The 24,308-nt window shown below is 39.1% G+C and overlaps 1 protein-coding gene across 1 annotated transcript; it reads left to right on the forward strand.

Moving 5' to 3' along the window:
- Positions 1–15,891: 15,891 nt before the first annotated feature.
- Positions 15,892–16,770, forward strand: cdk5r2b (cyclin dependent kinase 5, regulatory subunit 2b (p39)). The gene has a single exon (XM_073474278.1). The coding sequence runs from the start codon at positions 15,892–15,894 to the stop codon at positions 16,768–16,770; it is 879 nt and encodes a 292-aa protein (XP_073330379.1).
- Positions 16,771–24,308: the final 7,538 nt, after the last annotated feature.

The following is a 24,308-nucleotide window of genomic DNA, read 5'->3' on the forward strand; positions in this document are numbered from 1 at the left end:
TAATGACTGTCACAGCAAAGATCAGTGAGAACCCCTCCGCTTGATGGTTGTAGAAAGAAAATAAATCAATTTATTTAAGCATGTACGTACAGACAATTCTGAGGTACTTTACCCCATGACACGTGAAATTTTCCTTGTCACATTTGAGTGGATATTTTCACATGTAAATAAAAATGTTAACATGTGACAAGAAAATAATGTTGCACGTCAGTGAATTGGACATTTTTTTCTTTTTTAACATATGAATGAAAATTTCCCCGTATGAAATTTAAATTTTCACATGTGAAGAAATTCATTTGTGAATGACTTTTTTCCAGACATGCAAACAAAGCACAACATATGAAATTTCCTTCTTCACGTGTGAATTCCCCATTTGCACATTTTCTTTTAATATCAGAACTAAAATGTTATCATGTAAAAAGAAAATAATATTACATGTGAACTGGACAAAATTTAAATTTAAAACTTATCATTATCTTATAAAACACAACATATATATCATATTATAACATATCTTAATATTAAACCAGTGGTTCCAAATCTTTTTGGCTTGTGACAGTGTTGGGCTTCAATCAGATGGTTTCATTTAAGTAATCGTTTGAGGACCGAACAAGTAAGATCATCCAACATTCACTAAAAACTGCAAAGACTAGAGAAAAGTCTAAAAAAAAAAAAGTGGATTCAACTAAACTATAGGGTGAGTTAAAGGTAGTTAAAACTAGCTCCACATTGATCTGCCACAGCAGTAAAATAACAGTCAGTATTTAGTAGTAAATCAGTATAAACCATTTAATAAAATATAATAGTAAATCAAGTGGCACAGTGGCCATTCACATTACAATTTGCTGTTAAAAAAATATACGCAACTCTGCCTTACATTTATTACAAACAAGGGGATTTTTTTGTGAATTGCTAAATAATCATTACTGGAAACTGCCACACTTGACATCTAATGTTGTCATAGTTAATTCAAACTTTCATACCTTAGTCATCTAACCTCTTGAACTGATGAGTCTTTCCTTTTACTTCTAGTATTGCTCTTTTTTTTTGTATCTTTCAATAAAAACAATGCTCTTGTTCAAAGCATTTTCCATGTTGTTTTAAGTGTTGTAACACTGCATTTTGCATTAATTAATGTGCTCCAGTAGAGATTTATTCTATCTATTTCCTGGGTAATTTCCAAGGAGATTTTCTATTAAATCTATCTATCTATCTTATAATCTGTCTACAGCGCTCATTGTTGTCGTTGGTCACATTGGCAACAGGAGAAGATGAGCCGCACAGTTGTCCTGTTTCCCTACCATCTTCCTTCAGTTCTTCTGGGACATCTCAAGCGCTACCTGGGCACCTGGGAAATGTAGTCCCTCGAGAATTATCTGGATTCTGCGTCTGTCCCGAGGTCTCCACCTTCCATGGATCATGGAGCTAAGGGCCCTCCAGAGACAAATTTGGCCCTTGACCCATATTTTACCTCATGTTATCTCTTTCTTTCCCAAGAGTTGTTCTCACAGATTGTCATGAGTTCATCTGCAATTCTTCTCTTTCTAGTCAAAACAAATGTAATCTCTAGAAACAACAGAGATTACAGATAAAAGATTTGTATTCAATAATCATAATTTATATTCACTCATGCTCATGCATCCTTTCTACTGACAACCAACCATTTCGTTATTCTCTATCCCGACAGCCCACACACACGAATAAGTGTTTCAGAGGAGCGAGGATGATACTTCTAAAGTGACCATATTCCCTCGGCTCTGAGCTTTTTCCTGTACAATTCACACACTGTGTGTGAATGTGTATCTCTCCATGTGTTTTTGTGTTGATTTGATAATGGGATGGAGAGAAAAAAAGGGGTGGAGGAGGATGTGGGAGGGAGGGGAAGTTAGATAGCCACCAGTTGATAGAAATGTATCAGCCAGCTGGCCGGCAGCCGCAGAACTGTGGAGCTCTCCCTGATCTCTGGCTCAGAGAAAATACAACAGCCAGAGGCAACAGGGGGGCTGAAAAGGGTCTGTTTGCATTGAAACTCACAGGGCAGTTGTGTTTTGTTGCAGTAAGAATGGATATTATTATAAGATTATTGTCTCTGTATTTTAAATGACAGTTTGGAAAGCACGGTGCTAATGGTTTCAGTTGTGAGTTGGACTCGCACCTGCAACTTTGTATACGTTACTTTGTGTGGTGAGCCTTTGAATGATTGTTTGACAGACAATAAAATCCAAGTCAATGAGATTTACTTAAAGGTGCTATTTGAAACCACCTTTTTTAATTTTTTTAATTTTAATTTTTTCTATTTTGATTTTTCTCATCTCATCTTAGGAAAAAAGGTCAGTTTCAAACATTTTTCATAGTTTTTGTTAACAAAATTAATACTGTAGCATACAAACAGGAAGTTGGCAAGAAACAAAGAAATGCACACTCCCTCCCCAGGTCTTTATAAACTATCACTTAATACCCAACATTAGCCGTAACAGCTGTTTATGTACCAGTCTCGAAGAAACGCAGCAAGTTCAGCATCAGACTTCATCCTTTTTTTTCCAGCGGTGAAAATCAATGCCAATGTTAACTTTTGAGTTTCTTCTATTTCTATTGCGTCTTTTCTTTGCATCGTTGCATTAGCTTCCATTTGTTGACTTAAATACTGTTAAACCTGTAGGAGCAGTACTACGGAAGCCCTAAAGGGCCAAGCATTCATACATTTTATTTCCTCCGTTTTCCCTTGATAACAAGTTAATTTCATTTGTTTTCTTGAGATCTCGAGTTATTAACTCAAAATAACAACTGCCGTTTTCCCGAGATAACAGGATAATTTTCTCGAGATAACGAAACTTTGTTTTCCCGAGATAACGATATAATTAATTTGAGATCTCGTCAATAACTACATAGCTGGTCAGCCGATATAGCTGAAGCCTTGCTAACTGTCTTTATAGATTATGCACACTAATGTGTATATTATCTGTAATAGCAAGGCATAATGCTATTTCAGCCTGTGTCAGGCCTTGATTGAAAAGATATGTGACGCGGTGATCGATATGCTCCTGCTCCTCTGACATTGCTACACTGAATGATGTTTCCTGCAATGATTTAATATACTACACTATCGTTTTGTTTTCTCAAGATCTCGAGAAAATTATCCTTTATCCTTTATCCTTTATCTTTATCCTCTCATGTTGGACTGAGGGCGTACTGGATGCTACAGCCTCGCTATCTCGTACGGACTCACTATCACCTCTTGAGGTACAAAGTTGTATTACCAGACATGGCAGGCTGGTGCTAGGTGGTTAGCATGCTAACTTCTGTAGATATCTCTGCAAAACAATACACAGATGTTTGACATAATGTCAAAACTCTTTCTTAACTACAATTTTAGTTAATTTTTTGTATGTTCAAAATTTAAAATCTTACATATAGCTTCTTAAAATAAAGAGTATGATGGATGTACAGTTTCTATCTGTTATATTTTAAACATGAATTCAGAGAAACTGGGGCAGATCACACTGCCTCTGCCCTGTGGCCATGATAAGCCCACAGACAAAAACATAAAACATCTGTTACCCATATTTTGTGAACCTTCCAAGAGGAGCAATCCGAGGTTACTCTAAGAAGGTCATCATCACTTCAATCTCTGTCTCTGTCCGAGCCAGCTCTCTCTTTCTGTCCTCCTCCTGCTCTCTTTCAGTAGCTCCTATTGAGCATCAAAGCTTCAACACTCTGGTCCCATGGAGCAGGAATCTCCCTACTGTGTAAACAGCACTCCAGTCCCTCCCCAACTGTGAAACAGATTGGATTTGAACCTGCGTGTGAACCTTAACATCTATACCGGACCATTTGGCAAAGGGAAATTAGGGTGTGGGCTGAAAATGGTTTTATCTTATTTTGGATCTAATTTACCTAAAGCTTGGAAGGTGACTCATGACCAGTTATCAAGATAGGATGTGCTGCGTCCATCTCTGCAGGAAAAACACATTTATTTAAAGATTTCTGCATCGATCATGGCTCACCGTGCCAGAAAAGCAATTTAAAAAGATTTCCATAAGTTCCTGATTATTGATTAATTGTTTGGATATAATCTTTATGTGAACACGATGAAAAGATGTTACCACGTGTCTTGATGTTGTCACTTAATTCTTGTGTCTGTATGGCTGTGGTGACATGGTCTTCCAGACAGAGAGGAGAGGACGAGAGGGGGAGAGGAGGTTTATTTTGGAAGAACAAAGAGGGGTTGGTAAGACTAAACAGCATGCCATCAAAGGCAGCGGTTGATGACAAGCAGAGACACACACACACATCAATTCACACAGGCATATGGCTGATTTTCAGCCAGACAAGGGCGCAGCCTGGTGGAGTATGAAGGGAAGTGTCACGTTATCTATATCACAACATCTGAACTTGATGAACTCGAGTGCACAATGATTATTTTTTACATTAAAAGCATTTGCAGATTTCAATGTGTCTCCTTCAGCACTTAATTGGAGATAAATAACGTCAATAATTGTTCAGAATTTTAAAAAAATTCAACAATTCAACTTCTTGAGAGTTTAGCATTTTCAGAAAAGTAAGAATCCAGGCTGAAGTTCTGTGGGTTTTGCACAATGCTTGGCCGCAACATGGGTTTGTCAAGATGGATCCATCAGAGTTCAATATGTTGGAACATAACTCTCATGACGCAATTCTCACAGGTGTATCTTGTTAAAGGAATCAGGACGGGCATTATTTGTTGGATATTTGCTCGGACTGGCCTGATCGGAAAACACTGACCATAATTTAGTGAAATGGACCTCCGTGCTGTACAATGAAGAGAAGGTCGTGTCTAGATCTTAAAGGTGCAATATCTAAAAATGTCCATACTTCACCTTATCAACAGAATGTGAAGGAAAAACAGTTTTGATGTCTATGTATTGTGTTGCAAAGCATGTTTCAGCATGCCAACATAGCTGGCCCTGGCCCTAGTGCAAATCTCCTGCACTGTTAATTTTTAAAGTTGACTTTACTTTTAAAAAAAAAAAAGGTCAGGAAATCGATTACCACAGAATAACTAAGTAGATAGACTGAGTCCCCAGAGGTGGGACTTTCTATTGAAATTAAGGTCATTTTCATTAAAAATATTAATAAAAAATCTGACACATTTTCATTAAAAAGCTGTGTCTCATTCAACCAGTACAGGAATATATTTTGGCATTGATGTGGAAGCTACTGACTGAATATGAATAAAAAATAAAATAAAATAATTACATTGCATGTAAGCTAACGCATCATGAAGTGGCTTTGTACCTTGAAGTTATTGCAAACAAACATTGTGATTCACTCTATAGTTTAACATAATAATTAGCTGGACACTTCACAGTAAATATCGTTTCCAGATGAGCATTTTTGTTTAATTTTGTGTGTGAATATGTTTCTTCTTCATCCTTACGTAATGATAAAAAATTAAGTTTTCTTTATACCCCAGAGAGTGTGCGTGTGTCTTTGCATGAGTGAGAGATGAAGTCCATGTCTGTGTGCGTCCCCATCCGCCTTTTGGCTGCTCCAGATAAGAGCATCAAAGCATTTGAATGCTTATCGTCCCTTGTTCTAATTATAGCAGTGAGCCACAACAGCACAGGACAGAGCTGCAGGCTGGTTTAATGTGAGAGGAAGGACCTACATCCACCCCTAACTCTGGTGTGTGAGAGGGAGAGGGAGTGAAAGCGAGATCATAGCCTTTGATCACCTGGCTGTGTTTGATTGAAATGGTTCTGTCTTGTTTTGATATCGCTGTTTTTTGTCTTTTGTTGCATAATTCAATAGGAAGCAGCAGGTGGGGTTGTTCAGCACCAGATGCTGCTTTTGTGTTGTTACATGTTACATGTGTCTGAACAGGGTGGCTGCGTTAGCTTTGTCAGCTCCTGCTTCAAAGCTGGTCTCCATAATTGTTTATAATTGACAAATTATTAATAAATCCAGCTGTGTACCATCGTAAAAAACACAAACCTGAACAGTCAGAGCTGCTCGACATTACTCTATTTTTTCTTTCATCAGCCTGTCATGGTTTTCTGGGTTGCATTCGTCCTCGCTCGCACAGACAATGAAAGTTTTTTCAAAGTAGAGCTTCTTCACATCATGCTTGCATCTTCTCACAGCGACATCAACCACTTGCTTCTTACTTAAAGGGGCTCTGTGGAGGTTTTGTGTTGTGCTGGAAGCTTGTCGTCAGTTTATGTTGGCTGATCCATTTCTAAACTAACGTTAGCTACTGTTGCTCTCTGTTAGCAGAGTGGAGAGAGGCAGTCCTTCACAAAGAACAGAACAGACCAGCAACATTAAACAACTTAAACAAATCATCCACAGGCTTGTAAAAGCAACCAACCATTCATGGCATGTTACAATCCGCTCACATATGGCCAAAAGAAATAGAGATTAACACATGATAATTACTCAAAATTGTTACATAGAGACCCTTTAAGTAGTAAAAGTAACATTAACAATATAAAAATACTCTGTTGCAATATGTCTTGGATAATTATTATTACTGATACATGAATGTTCAGGCAGTATTCATGTTGTATCTGTAGGAGACTGTTAGCTCAATCTGTAACAATACATCATACATCTGTATCCGCAGAGTAACTATCAGCTGATGAATGTAATGGAGTAAAAGGTACAATAATTCCATTTGAAATATAGTGGAGGAAGTGAATAAGGTAGCAGAAAACAGTAGTTGTCAGGATGAGATAATTAGAAATTGTACCAATGTACAGTAGTAAATACTACTTACCAATACTTGGTTACTTTCCACCACTGTGCTGTTCATTTTTTTCATAGGTGAAAAGGTGTAACAACACGGAAACAAAGACAAAAAAGAGAAACAACATGGAAACCAATGGCAATAAGAAAACGAGACGTAGACATGATGTGCAAAAATATAGACAACAAACAATTATAATAATAATTACTGATGAGATTACGTTGAATGGGTACATTATGTGTGATTAGAGTGTGTGTGTGAGTATGTTTGCACATTTGTATGAGAGGCAGTGACATAATCCATGTTCAGTGATATCCAGGTCGGTAGGTTTGGTCGGTGTGTGGAGGAGTAAGGAGTGAGGCATCTGAGCGGCAGAGAGAGGGAAGGGGGGAAAAGAGTGTTAGTGATATAGTCGTTTTAAATATCATGTTACTCCTAAAAATCTAGAAATAATAGCATAATAATTATAGATTATTTTGACGGCATGGAGATTATTTGAGGAATCTGAGCCATAAAACTCAGCGTCATAGGAGGGAAACAAATGTAGCCTCTCAATTATAAGTGTGTGTGTCAGTGTACACAGCTGTGCAGAGCTGTGCAGACTACTTGAACTGCCCCCATTCAGTGGTGTTAACAATCCTGCTTTGTCATGGATGGGAAAATATGTGAATATCTGCGAAAAGTGTGTGTGTGTGTGTGTGTGTGTGTGTGTGTGTGTGTGTGTGTGTGTGTGTGTACCACTATCAGCAACTCCATGGCCATGCAGCTGCAGACGAAAGGAGGAGAGGCAGCCCTGTGACATTCACATTGGCCCAACTGTTTGCTTGTATGTGTGTGTGTGTGTGTGTGTGTGTGTGTGTGTGTGTGTGTTTGTATGATCCCACCTGCCTCTCTCTCTAGATTGTATTTTGTCTCCACCTGCCTATGTCGGCTGTGCTAATCCCTCCCACCGGCTTTGACAGACACGTCTGCGATAAGCCAAGACACCCAATCCCTTTACTACCGTTTGATCTGCACACACACACACACACACACACATACACACACACACACACACACACACACACTCACACACACACACACACACACACACACGCACACACACACACACTCACAGACGGAGATTCCCTTCTGAATGCTTTCAAAATGCAGACCAAAACAGTAAGCAAAAAGGTAAGCAGTCAGAAGAGAAATTGGTAATCTTTGTGGGAACTTTATCTCCTTGTCAGTGAACTTCATCTTGGTTATATTGACATTAACATGACAATTAGTTTTTCTCTTGAAATACTAATAATTTCTTTCTAATTCTGAATATGTTAATCAGTAAATAGTGAATCATTTTGTCTTGAAATGTTCCCGACACTTTTCCACCTTCTAGATATTTTCCACGTGTCTACGACAATGAATCACAAAGGATTTAAAGCATCTTTTCCTGTCAGTGTTGTGAGTTGTTTCCTCCCTCCTCTCCCTCCTCACTCCCGCTGTCCTGCTGGCAGACGCTGAGTTAGTTGACGGGAGTATTCTGTCACTAGAGCTAATATTAGGGAGAGGTCTCACTCCTCCTCTCTATCAGTCATTCGGCCTGATATGTCATCCCACAGTTTCAGTAGAACTAATTAAATGTTAGGATGAGGTGGCGAAGACGCGCGCTGACAGCAGACGTCACCAGCAGGCCCTTCATGACAGATATCTCCACTCACAGTCCAGGTTGATTTGCAGTCAGCTGGATGTGACTGCCCTCCAGTGGACAACTTGTAACTTGTCCACCACAAAAATACAGATTGGGAGTGTTTGTTTTGGATTGGTTGGCTGTTGGAGAAGATACAGTGTTGCTCTGCTTGAACCAAAGGCAACACTGATTCTTAAACAGTCTAATTTACAGGATCTATTAGAGAAGAACTACTCAACTTTTGTTATCTTGTTTACAGATGTGGCATTTGTTTTGTTCTGGGATTTCTGCATTGTTCTAACTCTGCCTGGGGATCCAAAGTGGAAGCTTTAAAAAATGAAATAAAAATGGCAACGCCTAGCAACTGGCAATGGTAAAGTAAGTACCCCAAATATGTCAACCTACATCGTTTGAACCAATAGTCACAAGGTTTTAACAACATGACAACAAGACAGACAATATGAATGAAAATGTGAGTTTTTGAAGATGGTTTTAGAAAGTATTTAAGCCTTTTAATGTTTGGTTTTTTAATGTTTGGTTTTAATTTTGAGGGAAAAATAGGATAAAATAATCCTTTATTAGTCCCACAACAGGGAATATCAGATATCAGAGCAGCAAAGGGAAAAGCAAAAATAGAGAGCATCAATTAAAAACAGGAGTAATGAATAAGTAAAATATATATATATATATAAAAATAGATGTAAAAAAAAGCAGTAGAAATTCATGCCAATAACTTTTCTTTTTATATATTAAATATATTCTTTATATATATGTGTGTGTGTGTGTTATTTTGAAGGAGTTACGTAGATGTCCAAGTGATTCTGGAATAAGTCCTTTAATTCTCAGACAGACAGACAAGTATAAACAATATTTTTCAACTAAAAACATGTTTGCTGTACATCTTTTTTTCTGTGACTTAAAATACATCTGTCCACTCCAGTGGATGTTATGCATCAGAGGGGATATTGTGCCTTGTGATTAAAATCAGAAGACCATAGAAAAAAAACTACAAATGTTATTAATATCTGGATAGATGTATTTCAAACACCTTAGAGTTGAAACATATGTTCATTGCCTGGGGGGACATGGTACTCCAGGTTAAACAGTTAAAGATGGCTTCAAAATATCTGTCCACTTACTATAGTTGACATTTTTATGTAAGGGTTAAAAGTCAAATAGGAGCCACAGCGTGTTTTCATTTGCTGCAACAAGGTTCTAACAATGTGTTGAAGCCCCACTGTATAATACTATTGAATTTCAAAATCCCTCTGGACTGCTTGCAGTTGATTCAGATCACCTGAGGGCAGGGTGTGAAGACTGGCTCCTAATTAGTGAATGAAAGCAGCCAGCCAGAAACTCTGATCAGTTTAGGCCCCATCGAGATTTGTCTGCTGCCCCATTCTTAGTTGAGGGAAACCGTATGTGTGCTTTCAACAACCCAGTTGACTCACCAGCATTAATCACCCTTCAACTAGGCCACCTGAATCAGCGCCGGGCTTATATGTGCAAGTGCGTTGCTTGCTTTTTAAATAGCCTTTACGCCCACAGGTTTTCTTTTGTTTGTTTAGCTTTTGAGTATCTTAACTGAACGCCTTGAAACCCAGGCTCCTCCATACACCTTTAGTTTCCCCACTTTATTTCATTCGGGACTTCAATATATATATATACATATATATATATATATATATATATATATATACATATATATATATATATATATATATATACATATAAAAGTATACACAATATATATATATATATATATATATATACATATATATATATATATATATATATATATATATATATATATATATATATATATATATATATATAAGTATATATATATATATTGTGTATACTTTTATGTGGGTTGGAGCAGGTTTGTAGGCATTTTACTGCCAGTACAGCCACATAATAATAAAATGTTGCATCACTATATTTTAGTTAGCTGAGGTTTCATGTTTCTCTAAAAAAACTAGATCAAAGGCTGAGATGTATTCACACTGATTGAGACTGAGAGAAGAGAATGACTGTGTTATTATCAGATCTGGTTAAAATACTTAAAATGGAATAAGGACAATGCAGAAGACCATTGAAGGATTTAATCTGCTGCAGGCGCACTATAAAACCACCAGGAGGCAAACTTACCACAGGAAATGGAGAAGGAGAAACTTCTGAATGGTCTCCCTCTAAGTATCTTACAGATGATACAGAATATGCAAACATCAGCGGAAATTTTTCATGGTGTCTTGCTCTTTTCCCTTACAGCTCAGTCAGCAGTAGACTTTGACAACCAAGGCAAGAGATGCTGAGCTTGATATACATATTATGCAATATGCATAAATCATTTCAGCATAGACGCATTAAATATACATAATGTAAGTTGGAAAAGTATGCATAGGGTGTAGCATGTAATAGAAGATGAGGAAAAGGGAAGTGTTGATTTGATAAATTGTACATTTAAAAATAAGCGGCTTATTTACTCCCAGTTTATGCACTGAGTGATCAAATGTGTAGCACAGATGTGACTAAATTCATAGTTTTCAGCTGTGTTGACAGCACTGGATGTTCTGTCCGTCGGTCTGTCTGGTTAATTTACACATCAGATGTTCCCTTCATCCTGAAATGAATAATCAGAGTGAGCGTCAGGAGTAGAAAACAGCTCCTCCTCAGTGTGTGTTTGTATTTTTTTGTCTTCTGTACCATTACAGACTGTTTACGCAGCCAAACGTATGTAAATGTATATACTGCATTTCATTTCTTGCCTGTTTCTCTGAGTGACCTTTGTTTGTGACATGGCTGCCAGAACATCACACATTCCCAGTGGGATTAATAAAGTGATATCTATCAATCAGTACGGGTTATGATCAAACTTTTTCATACCTTAACTCTTGTCCCTGTACTTGCTGGACTATTATATTCTATGACACAGAGCTGATGCTGTTTTAATGCCCACTAGTGCCCCAGAAGATTTCTGCATCTTACTTCACAGCGAGCTGGCAGAAACTCAAACCTAACTCAACTGTGAACTGTGCTGATTTTCAACAACATTGAGCTGCCAAGATATTCGGGGATTTTGTGTTGCTCGCGTTTAACTTTAAACAGTAATGCTAATTATCAAAAAAAGCAGTTTTCAGTAACTCTGAACTGAATTCTGGTTATTTTGCCTCACACACACAATATATGTTATATCTTCATCAACCAGCTACTGATCATGAGTGGGGTTTTCTTCATTTAGCTTCATTTATGTTTTTGTCCCAACAAGACGCTAACAACGAAGATAATAACTAGCTCGTGAACATTAGCATTTAGCAGCTATACTTTCTTTAAAAGTTGTCTTAGCAAACTATTGACTATTTACAAATCTAGCGGACAGTGAGCCAACTGAATAATCCAACCGCAATAGTTATTCTTCTTTTAGCTCTATCTTTGGTCTCCACCAGCTTTACATTCTTTGTACATGAACAACATTAATGCACGTACAGTATATTTCATATGTTTAGAGGTATATAGTTGTTTAGCACTGGATTACTAAACAACCAATTTGTTAAATTATATGACATATAATGAAATGTGAGTCCAGAAACAAATAAAACGTGCTTCAAAAATAATAAATAATAAATAAATAAAACAACCCCCCCTCACAGGAAGCAACAGATTTGTTTCTTTGCTTCACGTCTAATACATTGCGATTATTCCTCCGCCACATCCTGTTGCATTTTGTTTGGTTTGTGATGAAAGAGCTTCTTTTGATCAGCATCTGATGATGTGCCGGATCAAAGGTTGGCATGATCAAAAGAGTTTGAGTGAAATGGGTAGCACTTTGCTGTTTTGGGGCATTATTGTCTTTCATCTCGATTCACAAAGTTTGGTTCAGATTACCTTCTGGCTTCGTCAGAGTCGCAATCCCTCAAGTCAAATTTTAAAAGGTGTATGAGACAGCTCATGATGACTGTCAGGCCTGTGTCGAGTTTGATCTTCGTTAAGATGGTGTTGACGATAATTAGATCATGCTGAGGGTGTCTGTTGTGATAACGATGATGATGTGATGATGACGACAATGGGTGGAGGAAAAGTGAAGGAATATGCAAATTATCTGACTAAGTTTGATTACACCAGGTTTAACTATGTACCTTTTATAATATTTATATATTCTATGATCCTTCAATCTGAATGTTGTGTTTTAAATCAGAAAAAGCTTTCGAGAGCTCACCGGATAATTCAAGACTTTGCCGATTAGCTGCTAGATAATTTGATTCCACATGTTCACGTATCGTTCCAAACTCAATACATTTACTCTGTGATTAACTGCACTGAATCCCTCTGGCATCACAGCTCCTCACGATCCACTATCCACACTGACAAGAGATCAAGAACAAGGGGAAGATGCCAGGAATTCCCTCACACTCCATAAATACTCATGGGACTGTCAAAAAAAAAAGAGAGAGAAGCTGTAAAAAAAAAAAAAAAAAGCTACATATCTTTCTTATGTAATGAGTGTATCATGTACAATAAATACATATAATAAATATATTGCAATATGGGAAAATTAAGACGAACGACATTAGAACAGGTTTACTACAACTTCCTGCGTAATCTTATGCAATTCAGCTGATTGACAAAGCCTTTTCCAAAAACTCCGTAGACTTTTAATGCTGTTTGTGTCTGTTTCCCTTCCAGACAGGAGTCATGTAAGTTAGTGGTTGTAGGTGCCAGTTCCACTCTGGGTTAATTGGATCACTCAGGGAGTTTCCTGAGACTTGCATGCACCGTTACAGAAGAGGAAGGATTACAGCCATGACCTACTCACTCCCGGTCACCAGAATAGACAGTGTACGTTTCTGCACACCACGGATATGTTGATACTTTGCATTACTTTAAGTTGCAACTTCACGCTTCTTTAGGATCAGTTTTGTAACAACGCTGTGCTAATGGTCTGGTTAGGTTTAGGCACAAAAATCCAATTGGATGTTTTGGCTTATTTGGTTCTGTGACCACAAACACAGCTGGAATCTTGGCATGTCCCTCAGAAAATAATAAGATTAGTAACTTCATAGACTTAATCTGAAATCTCAATCTCTCCAGTAATTTTAAAGTTGTTTTAAGATATGTCATTTTCATTAATCATACATTATAAAGGTCCAGAGAAGTCAAAGATTACAACCTGACGAATCGACAACACGTGAACACATTTCCAGCGAAACAACTGCAGGTGATGTTTCTTCTTTTGAAAACACAAGTGCCTGACATCAAGCGTACTATGCATAGTTGAGATTTTACAGTGGGTTCGCTCTGTGCTGGCAGAAACACATGTACAGATTTCTTTCCAACATTTCTTGCAGGGAACATTCTTGGACAAGAGGGTATTATGTAATATCAAACATGTTAAAGCCATTTTTTTTAATGCAATTTAGTAACCACACCATTCTTCCATTTGTTTACAGAAACACAAGTTACATACACTAAATGAATTGATGTATAATATCTGTTTAGTTTATGTAACATGTTATGTCTTGTCTACACTGTAGTTACATGTAAGTTGATTGTAGCTGTATCAAGCAAAATTTCACCTTTGGGACAATGAAGTATGTCTTGTCTTGTCTTGTCTTGTCTTGGCTTCTCTCGCCTCGACTTGTCTCGTCTCGTCTTGTCTTGTCTTGGCTTGTCTCGTCTCATCTCGACTTGTCTCCTCTCGTCTTGTCTTGTCTTGTCTCGTCTTACAGGGTGGTATTTCGGTTTGGTTAAGGATATTTTTCACTTTAAAACTCAAGAGCTGCCATGTTTGTCAGCGATCAGTTATCTGGAAACAGGCCAGTGTCTGTACTCCCCTACAGGCTTGGGGAGTAATGGAATAAATGTAACAGGATTACATAAAAATTCAAAAAAAAAAATGTAATTCAATTACAGATGCATTCTTTTCAGTAAAAAAGGGGGATAACTAACTGGATTACATTTTAAAATATAGAATAATATGCTGTTTGGTATTGAGGTAATTCAAAAGTAACGAAAAGTAAGTTACATTACTCTAATATTATGATACTTGGATTACTTTACTGACTACATTTCCTCAACAGGTTCATTCATTCATTTAAAAGACATATTAGGAATACTAACATGAGGATGATAATGGTGTTAATATCAGTTAATATTCACTGATGGAAAGTAACTAAGTACATTTTATTTATTTTTTTTATTTTTAGTTTATTTACTCAAGTACTATACTGCAGAACAATTTTGAGGTTACTTGTACTTCACTTGAGTATTTACATTTAATGCTACTTTATACCCCCTATCCACTACTTTTTTGTTTTTACAACTTCCGTTACTTAGACGATTTAGTTAAATAACACAAAATATAATCAAGAAAAAAAATCTGATATAAGGTGAAGATAAAACTTTATCGATCCCTGAGGGAAAATCATGAGACGATCGATGCAAAGCAGTTAAACCACCAAGAGTGACACATTAATGCATCAATAATTAGATTTCAAAAATCTGATAAACATTAATCTGAAATACGCCCTTCTGTATGAGTATTTGTATGATAACACTTGTAGTACTTTTGCTTCTGTACAATGTTAAACACATGACTTCTACTTGTTGATTATTTCTACTTAAAGAGGCACTATGTAGTTTTTGAGAAGCAATTCCAACTCAGACTTTTAATATTTACAGTATTAATGAGGTAATAATACAAACTCAGAAATATTTATTTGTTCTATCACTGAATAAACAAGCTGATCTCAGAGGAAAACAAAGTCCCCAGAACACTGTTTGAAGCTAGAAAGGTGGCAGGGTCCGCCACGTGTAAACTAACAGTATGAAATTGCGTTGTGCTTTAAAGTCAGTTTGTTTATTCGGTTTATTCAGTCATGAAAACAAAGAGTTTGTTTATTTAGGCATAAAAAAGTCTTCTGATTAAAAGTTCTTCCCCAAAACTAGACAGTGCCCCTTTAAGTGTCTGTGTTCACCACTGTAGGTCAGTGGATGGACCTTTTTATTTCTGAATGCTGGCAGGAGAAGTGGTCTGCTTTATATAAACATAGCACTAATTCTCCAAACTGGACAAGTGGTTAAGAAGAACAGGAGCCAGAATAGCTCGTCTTACCTGTAAATAGGTTATCAATGGCAGCCCAGGACTAAAAACAACACCCACTGACTGGATCACCGATCGGCTCTCTGATTGGCCGGCTCGCCTGTCACTCAGGTGCCGCACTCGCTGGTTCGCTTGTGACTTTACGCAGCGCGACTAATCTTCGTCTCGGCTGCAGCCACAGGATCGTGTCGCATCGAGGAGCCGACGGAGCATCTGTTGGAATACAAGTTCGGTCCGAAAAGCCCAAATCTTCGTCCTCTATCCCGACCACAAATGGAGTTTCAATCGCTGTCGTGACTGTTCCTCCGCCGCCTCTCACCCCGCAGAAGACTGCGTTGAAGTTGCAGCAGCAGCAGCAGCAGCATCCACAGCACCGCGGCTCTCTCCTCCGCAGCCATGGGAACCGTCCTGTCCATATCACCGGCCACCAAGAAGGCGTCGATCATGGACGCCGAGCTGGCGGGGGATGCTGTGAAGAACGACAAGAGCCTGAAGCGCCACTCGATGTTCGTGTCTCTCTCCTGGAAGAAGCTGGTGGCCAGCTCGGCCAAGAAGAGCGCAAAGAAAGTGACCCCGAACCTGCTGGCCCCTCCGACCAACCAGGTGGCTCAGCTCAACAGCGAGAACATCCGGAAAACGCACCAAACCGAGGAGAAGAAACCCAAAGTGCCGATCCCGGTACCGGTGCCCACGGTGCCCACGCAGAACAACGAGACCGCGGTCCAAAACGGGAGGCTCTCCACCGTCAAGAAGCAGTCCAGCAGCCTGTCTCTGGTGTCGCCTCGGCGGATAGTCATCCAGGCTTCCACCGGGGAGCTGCTGCGCTGTTTGGGGGACTTCATGTGCCGCAGGTGTTTCAAACTGAAGGAGCTGAACAGCGGGGAGGTGATCCTCTGGTTCCGCAACATCGACCGGACTCTTTTGCTCCAGGGCTGGCAGGACCAGGGCTTCATCACGCCGGCGAACGTGGTGTTCGTGTACCTGCTGTGCGAGGACACGGTGGCGGACAGCATCGACAGCCCGGCCGAGCTGCAGGGCACCTTTCAGACTTGCCTCTACCTCGCCTACTCCTACATGGGCAACGAGATCTCCTACCCGCTCAAGCCGTTCATGATCGACGCGAACAAGGACGTTTTCTGGGAGACGTCGCTCCGGATCATCGACAGGCTGAGTGCCAAAATGCTGCAGCTGAACGCGGACCCGCACTTTTTCACGCAGGTCTTCCAGGACCTGAAAAACCAGCGAGACAGCAGCGAGTCCAACCTGGACCGCTGAGACGGAGGGACGCTGGTGTTTTTCCCTTTTTTAATTTAAAAGATGAATGTTTTTTGCTAAATCACATAAAGGTGGTTTTGAATTGTTAAAAGCCGGCGATGAAGGCATCTCACGTCTGGGCTCTAATGATGTTACACAACCAGGTGTTTAGGCTACAGTTGTAGGAGACTTCATAAAAAAAAAAATGCATGCCAATGGTATATTGTCCTCTTTTGTGTTGTCCCTTGAGTGTCGCAGGGATTGACTTCATGGTACACATCACCTCCTGAGGGACACTATTAGTCTACTAACTAAACAGTGTCAGTAATCCTCCTTCTAATCTATTTATTTATAGCTGTTTTTTTGGAGGGGACTGCCAAAAAAATTTTCCTCTGGTGGACATTTCACTGATAATCTTTTGTGCTACCATCCATCCATCCATCCATCCATCCATCCATTCATCCATCCATGATCAGCCTACATGCTGGGTAGGTGAGAGGATGTCGCAGTGAGGACCAGAAATAGATCTGGTGTGAAGGAGTGGAGAGGAGAGGAGGAGCTGTCCGAGGTGCTGACCTGTGCGGACATTTCTTTCCCACCGCTCCCTGCTATTTTTGAGTCACCTCGCCACAAACGGAGCCAAGCAGTGGCTTAAGAGGAACCAGAGTCAGCTCAGAAAAACACCTTCGGCACACAGGCTGTAAAGCCTTGTAAGCAGAGGTGTACAGCATATTCTGTTATATTTTAATCCTCTGCCGGCTTATAGGTGCAGTAAGCTGCAGACATGCAACAGATATCGGAAGCAAGTGTTTGTTGGGCAGCTGGGGGTGCAAAAGCTGTAGTTTCCCACGTGTAAAAGCTGTGTATGGCTGTCTCGTTTGTGTTTTAAAAAAGCTTCTTCATAAAAAAAAAATCTGTTTTTGCCTGCCAACTGTAAGTGTGAAGATGGTTCATGCCGATAATGAGGATAAGGCGAAGAAATGTATAAGCAGAAAAGGGAGAATCGCTCCCCCTTTTGAATGTATAAGATAAACTGCACTAAATGGGCCCTTAGGTGGCCACACAGCAAGATTACCGAGCCTCTGTTGTGTATTTCTGCCCAGTACACCGCAGAGGTCGACATAAGTAAAGACTGAACGGAATGTAAAGTTTTAAAAGAGGTTTTTTTAATGTAAATCTCATACGTGCCAACTATTTAATGCTACTGGCCTGAATCTATATGGTTTACATGTACATATCCTGCATTGTGAATCCGCTCTTTATGGTATTTGCCTGTTTTTGAAGGCGTGTGATGTAGTTCAAGCACAACAACAACAAACAACAACAACAAATAGAGCCTAACTGGTCAATGCTTTTGTAAATGTTGCCAGGTTCAGTTGGCAACAGTCGTTTTCCCGAAGGATTGTAAATACTTGGATGTGAAGATCTCATCGTCATTCGCAAAAACATCATCGCAGTTTCTATAAGCTAAAAAAGTGATTTGGGCATACAGTGTTCAGTATTATGCTCCATGTTAAGTGGTCATCGTGGTGTTGTGTTGTGTTGTGAACCCATTGCTTGGAAAGTTGAATTTTAATGCTGCTATTTTTTGCACAGCTGAGAACAAACCTTTGATGTTTTTGCACAGTGGTATAACATTAACGGTCGTGTACCAGTGTTTCCTTTCAGTCAAGTCTCGCTCTAGGATGATCACCTGTGAATCTTTTTGTACAGTCCTTTTTTTTTTTCTTCCTATATGTCCGCTATTGATATTTAGATGTGTGTGTGTGTCGTCTGTGGTGTCACGCCACAGTTGCATCCACTCTCTCTACATGTTAATAAATGGTCAGTGCAGTAATTGTTTATGATGACCATGATGAAATAAATCCAAACTTGTGTAGGATCTCTCATCTCTCTCGCATTGTTTGTTCAGGTAATGCTTTGTAGATATTATCTACTCACCCCATGCTGATGGAAAGTTGGGTGAAGTTTTGTAGTCCACAAAACATTTTTTGGAGCTCTTAATCAGCTTTAGTGGATGGGGACTTCAAAACATAAAAACACAGCGGAAAAATAACATAAAATGGCTCCATATGGCTCGTCCAGCAAAATCCAAGTCTCCGAAATTCTTGAAAAATGTTATTTACATTTTTTAACATGCAGTCAAGCTCTGCACCGACATCAGACGCTAACGCTTTTAGCTCAGCAGCTACAGTGAAGATTTCTGCTTTAAAAAAAGGGTGTAAATAACATGTTTTTCAAATCAACTTGTGATCTCATGTCTTCTGGAGACCTGAATTATGCTGGACAAGCTGTATGTAGCCACTTTATGGTTGTTTTTAGTTGTTTTTATACGTTTTGAAACAAGTCCCCATCTGCTTCAGTTGTTTGGGAGAATGCTGCCACGCTGCTTTGCTTTGAAGCTCCAGAAATGTTTTGTGGACTACGAAACTTCACCTGACGTTCCATCGGCATGGGGGCGAGCAGATAGTGACTGGATTTTCATTTTTTGGTGAACTTATCCTTTAATGGTTATGTGTATGTTATAACTGCAAGTAATTATTATTTTTTATGATCAAATCATCCTCAGATTATTTACACGATTAATCGATTAACTGTTTAATCTATATTAAAAAAAATGCTCATCATAATTTCTCAAAGCAACATGTAACGTCTTCAAATTGCTAATTTTGTCCAACTAACAGTCCAAAAACCGAAAGACTCTTCATTGATGTTGGTGAAGATGGGATATCTAAGTGCGATACAAAGGCAACTGGACTCGCTTGAGTTTCTTGAAGCGGTTCTGAGATCTGAAGAAGCCTCTTGGATGAGAGGTGAACCGTCCTCAAGAACCTCAGGCAAGTCCGGCTGCCTTTGTGTAGCACTTCAATAGACTCTTCACTTACTGTCAGAAAAAATGACAAAGAAAAGCAGCACATCCTTACATTTAAAGGGGCACTATGTAGTTTCGGAGAAGAAGTTCCTACTCGGGATTTTAATATTTACAATATTAATTAGGTAATAATACAAACTCAGAAATATTTATTTTTTCCATAACTGAATAAACAAGCTGTTCTCAGGGGAAAATTAGGTCCCAGAACCCTGCTTGAAGCTAGAGAGGTGGCAGGGTCCGCCACATGTAAAACATCAAATGTCAAAATAGATGACAATTTTCTTCGGTCAACCTATCACTGCAGCTCTAGTCAGTGTTCACTACCGTATGCAGTATACCTTAATGTGTGAGAGCGTACATGTTTGTACAAACCTTGCAGTTTGCTCAAGAAGTAATTACCTTGGACAGCCTCTTATCTACTCACACACCGCTCGCTAATCCGTTGATTTGCAGCAGGGAACCCTTGGGACATGGTTATGCAATACAAAATAAGTCCATGACGAATATGCTTACTGGGATGATAGCATACTGTAGGTTGCCATGAGACAGAAACTCATGAGACCTCACTGGTTGCCATGAAACTAAAAAAAAAACTCATCAGATAGAGTATTCATGCACAGGAAAGTTTATGATTTTTGGCCCCCTAAATTTGGTTTGAGTGTAAGCAAAGCTCAATTACATCCTGGAGTATGTTGCAGTAGATCTACCTGTGCCGTGCAGCGAGAACAGTGGAGTAAGCTGACACATATAGAGGATATTTTTGGTGTCCTATCTGTGTGTCGAGGGTATTCTAATCGGGGCCACGGACTGAAATGGGAGCACAGAAACTAAACAGTGACAAAGTAAACTGCCAACAAAAAAAGAAGAAGAAAATGTGAGAAGGAATCCATATTTATCAATCTGCTGAACTGATCTCACTCTCTACATTATTGACATGTGCAAAATGGATGAAGGTTTTTTAAAATATGCCTCTACAGATGATCAGAAGCTTCCCGTAGCTCAGATCACGGATACATTGCTGATATGCTGTATGAGAGAATGGAGCTGGATTGATCAGGGCTTCCTCCTGTTTTTTTATGAATAAGCCACGTGGGCTGCAGGGTTGCTTCATGTGATTGGTTAGAATCTGCTGCAGTCTCAGAACTGTCTGTGACTCTCTCTCTCTCCCTCTCCCCTCTGTGTGTTTGTCTTATAGGGACATACAGTATCTATTTACAGAGCTAAGGAAAAAAAAAAAAGCGGATAGAAAATGACAAAAACAACTTGACAGAAAGGGAATGGGTGTGAAGTAGTTTGAGACGTGGGTAGAGACAGGGAGGGTGGAAAGAAAGTGGAACAGGGAAACAGAGAATTTAGAAGAAAAAAAAACATAAAGGGGGTGAATGAGAGCACGGAGAGGAACAGGTCTCATTCATTTACTGCAGTCTTATGTCAGTCTGGCGATAGTAAACAGTAGGATCAAAACCTCGTTTCCTTACTCGGAGAGGAGAAACTTAATCGAAATCTATTTTGACTGCAAATTGTCAAATGTTAATGAATAAGGGAACGGTTTGTTCTTGATAATCCCAACTCACGTACTGTTACATCTGCAAAACATGACATATAATCACTTAATTGATCAATTTCTAGTGTTTAAAGCAGAATATGATATGAAATCCAGCTTTAATCGCTGCCACCAACACTCATTTAGCATCAGTTTCAACTTTCAGAGACTTAGTCATATGATCTGTGAGGTCAAACAGTTACAGGAATCGGTGGAAAACAGCACATCACGATGGTCAAAATAGCTTTTTCTCATAATAGTTGAGTTTTTCTTTTTTCCAAGTCTTTACAGGTTGACTCCATGGCAGAATCCTGCAGCAGCAGCAGCAGCGTTATGTAATAGCTTCCCAGCGCTGCGTTTTTGAGTCTTCTCTTTATTATTAAGATTCAGCCAGGGTCTCCTGCATATCTGTCTCCCAGCCGGCTTTCAGCATTCTTTCTCTGCTGTGTCTCTATAGTAACGGGTAGGTAAGTGAATGAGAGCAGGACAAAGTGAGAGCTGTGTGGGGCTGAGCGTGGGCTGAACCACTGCACAACACGTACGTGCATGTACACACTGCTGTGAGCAAGAAGAAGACACTCGCGCAGTGTTTTGTGAGCGTCTGTCGGTGCAGGCATGTCTCCGACTCCTCCACATCGAGCCACTCTCGGTCTCTTCTGAGGTACATCTGCCTCTGTGCTGCTGGATTTGTCCTCTTTGTGTCATCAGCAACAGTGCAGTTCATTCTCTGCATGATCAACAACATCATCACATTGTTTTTTTGTCCGACAGTTGAGGCTTCGAGGGAATATTCCATCATATTAAGGTTTCTTAAATCTATGATGCTTTCAGGTACGAACACATAATCAAAATGCACCAAATACCTGTCAATAACCGTGATGCTAGAGTGCATGTAAACACACTCAATGTGTGTAGGCGGCAGTGTTATTTAAAAGAAAAAAAAAAACTGAAATTGCATTCTCTATTTTATTTTCCATTACGTAACACAGTACAGTCATTCACTTAAAAGGTCTTAATGTGTTCGAGGCCACAGGTTGTCAGAGTGGGAGGAGGGCCTCCCTGGGGGGAGGGCTCCTAACAGCTTCCGGGGAGGCTCAGCGAATAGAAGTGAGATTAAATTAGTCATTACATTACTTATCACAAGCAGATCACATCGAATAGTCTAAATGTGTCTGATTTGGTGAATTCTTCCCATTTTCCTAGGATCAGAAAAATAAATGTATGAGGACAGAGCTTTCGTTGTAGTGTGAAGTTGTGTCAAACAGCAGTTTTGGGCTAACTGGATCACATAACTCAATCATGATCTCGAGGCATCCAAGCGAAATTACGCAAGTAAACTAAGGAGCCGCCTATTTCCACGCTTTGTCTCAGTGGAGGCCCCAAAACTCAGACTGAAAACCCACTGTTTCAGGCCATCCCGCAGGGAACAGGTTGTATACTGCCACAGTTCAGTCTTCTGTATGGCAGAGCTATTCAACTGGCGGCCCGTGGGCTGAATGCAACCCTTTAATAAACTCATTCCCGCCCTTTGATCGCTTTGTTAGTTGGCTAATTAGCCCATTCCTCGGTTTTGTCCGTTGCTAAGCACAAACATACACTTATTTCATTATAAAGGTTTCAACCCAGGATGTTTACGAAGACGTTTAGAGAGAAGATATATGATAAAAAAAACTAATAAAGATGAGCTCATGTGCACATTTCAGAGGTCTGTATGTTGTAAGCAGTCCCCCAAAGAGACACTTCTCAGGTGGTTTCTGTCAAGTAACTGTTAGACAGTCCAAAGAGCTGAAATTAGTATTCAGTGATGGAATGTAACTAAGTACATTTACTCAAGTACTGCACTTAAGTTTGCTTGAGTATTTTTGTTTTACTGCAACTTGATACTTCCAGTCAACTACATGTTGGAGGCAAATATTGGAATTTTGACTCCACTACAATTATTTGATTTTACTACTAATTATTTCTATTTTCACTTGTACTTTTAATACTTAAGTACGTATATTATATAGATGGACTGTCTATCTATTCATATGGGTGACTTTCACTTTTACTAAAGTAATATTTGAACATTATATCTTCACTTTTACTCAAGTATGTCTTTTGGGTACTTACTGTAAAACAACTTTAATATTGCACAAGAAAACAAAAGTCAAAGAAAATCTTGTTGATTTGTGTAGCAGGACTTTTTTTTTTCTTTCTATTCTTTCCTATCAAATTAATCACTATGACCCCTGAGATTTATTGATTGACTGGGAACCACTGGACTAAACTACATACTGTATTTTAAATGGTGAACGGTGGCTCTAATTAAATTATCTTACGTTTATCAACAGTAAAATTAAGCACTGATGAATCAGTATTAAAGGGTAACTCCACCAACTTTACACATTTAAGTGCTTTTACAGGTCTTTTACAAAGTACTACTGAATATGTGAACAGGTAGTATAAAGCCTTTTGTGGCTCCAGAGGAAGCTGCATGTAATCTGATAAATTCCCTTTCAGTGATGTCACTCAGTGGCTAAGTTGCATTGTGGGTAATGTAGGCACCATGTTATGAAAAGCACTCCTGAAACACTGTTGGATTCATTATGGATAGTTTACAAATGATGAACAAATGATCAAAATTGACACAGCAGACCCAGAAATATCACCTTTTTTTATTCCACGCTTTTCTTCATCCTTTTCAATCTTGGCGCCTACATTACCCACAATGCAACTTAGCCACTGAGTGACATCCCTGACGGCAATTAACCAGATAACATGCAGTAGTGCTCCTCAATATCTGTGAATACACTTGTCAGTATCACATATCTCAGTCAGCTACAGGGGAAATTTTACTGCAGATCCAGTACTTGTTACTCTGAATTATATTTTACTGATGACTTTTTTTTTGTACTTGTACTTCAGTGGAATTCTTATTTCAGTACCTTCGCTTGTAATGTATTGTGGGAGTATTCTGACTTTAATATATTGGTGTTCGTACTCTGAGAAAAAGATCTGCTTCTGATACCTCTTCCCTCGCGTGGTTAAAGACAGTGGAAAACGGTTTTGTAACTTAAATAAGAATAACATCTTTACACGCTCCAGAGTTTATTATCCTGTCTCTTGGAAAAGGATTCTCTCTGACGTTACATTCGCCTGCTT

The sequence above is a fragment of the Pagrus major genome, chromosome 9 (assembly GCF_040436345.1).
Source record: "Pagrus major chromosome 9, Pma_NU_1.0".
Classification (NCBI taxonomy): domain Eukaryota; kingdom Metazoa; phylum Chordata; class Actinopteri; order Spariformes; family Sparidae; genus Pagrus; species Pagrus major.

Coding starts and splice junctions, on each gene's coding strand:
- cdk5r2b (XM_073474278.1), top strand. CDS start 15,892: ATGGGAACCGTCCTGTCCATATCACCGGCCACCAAGAAGGCGTCGATC.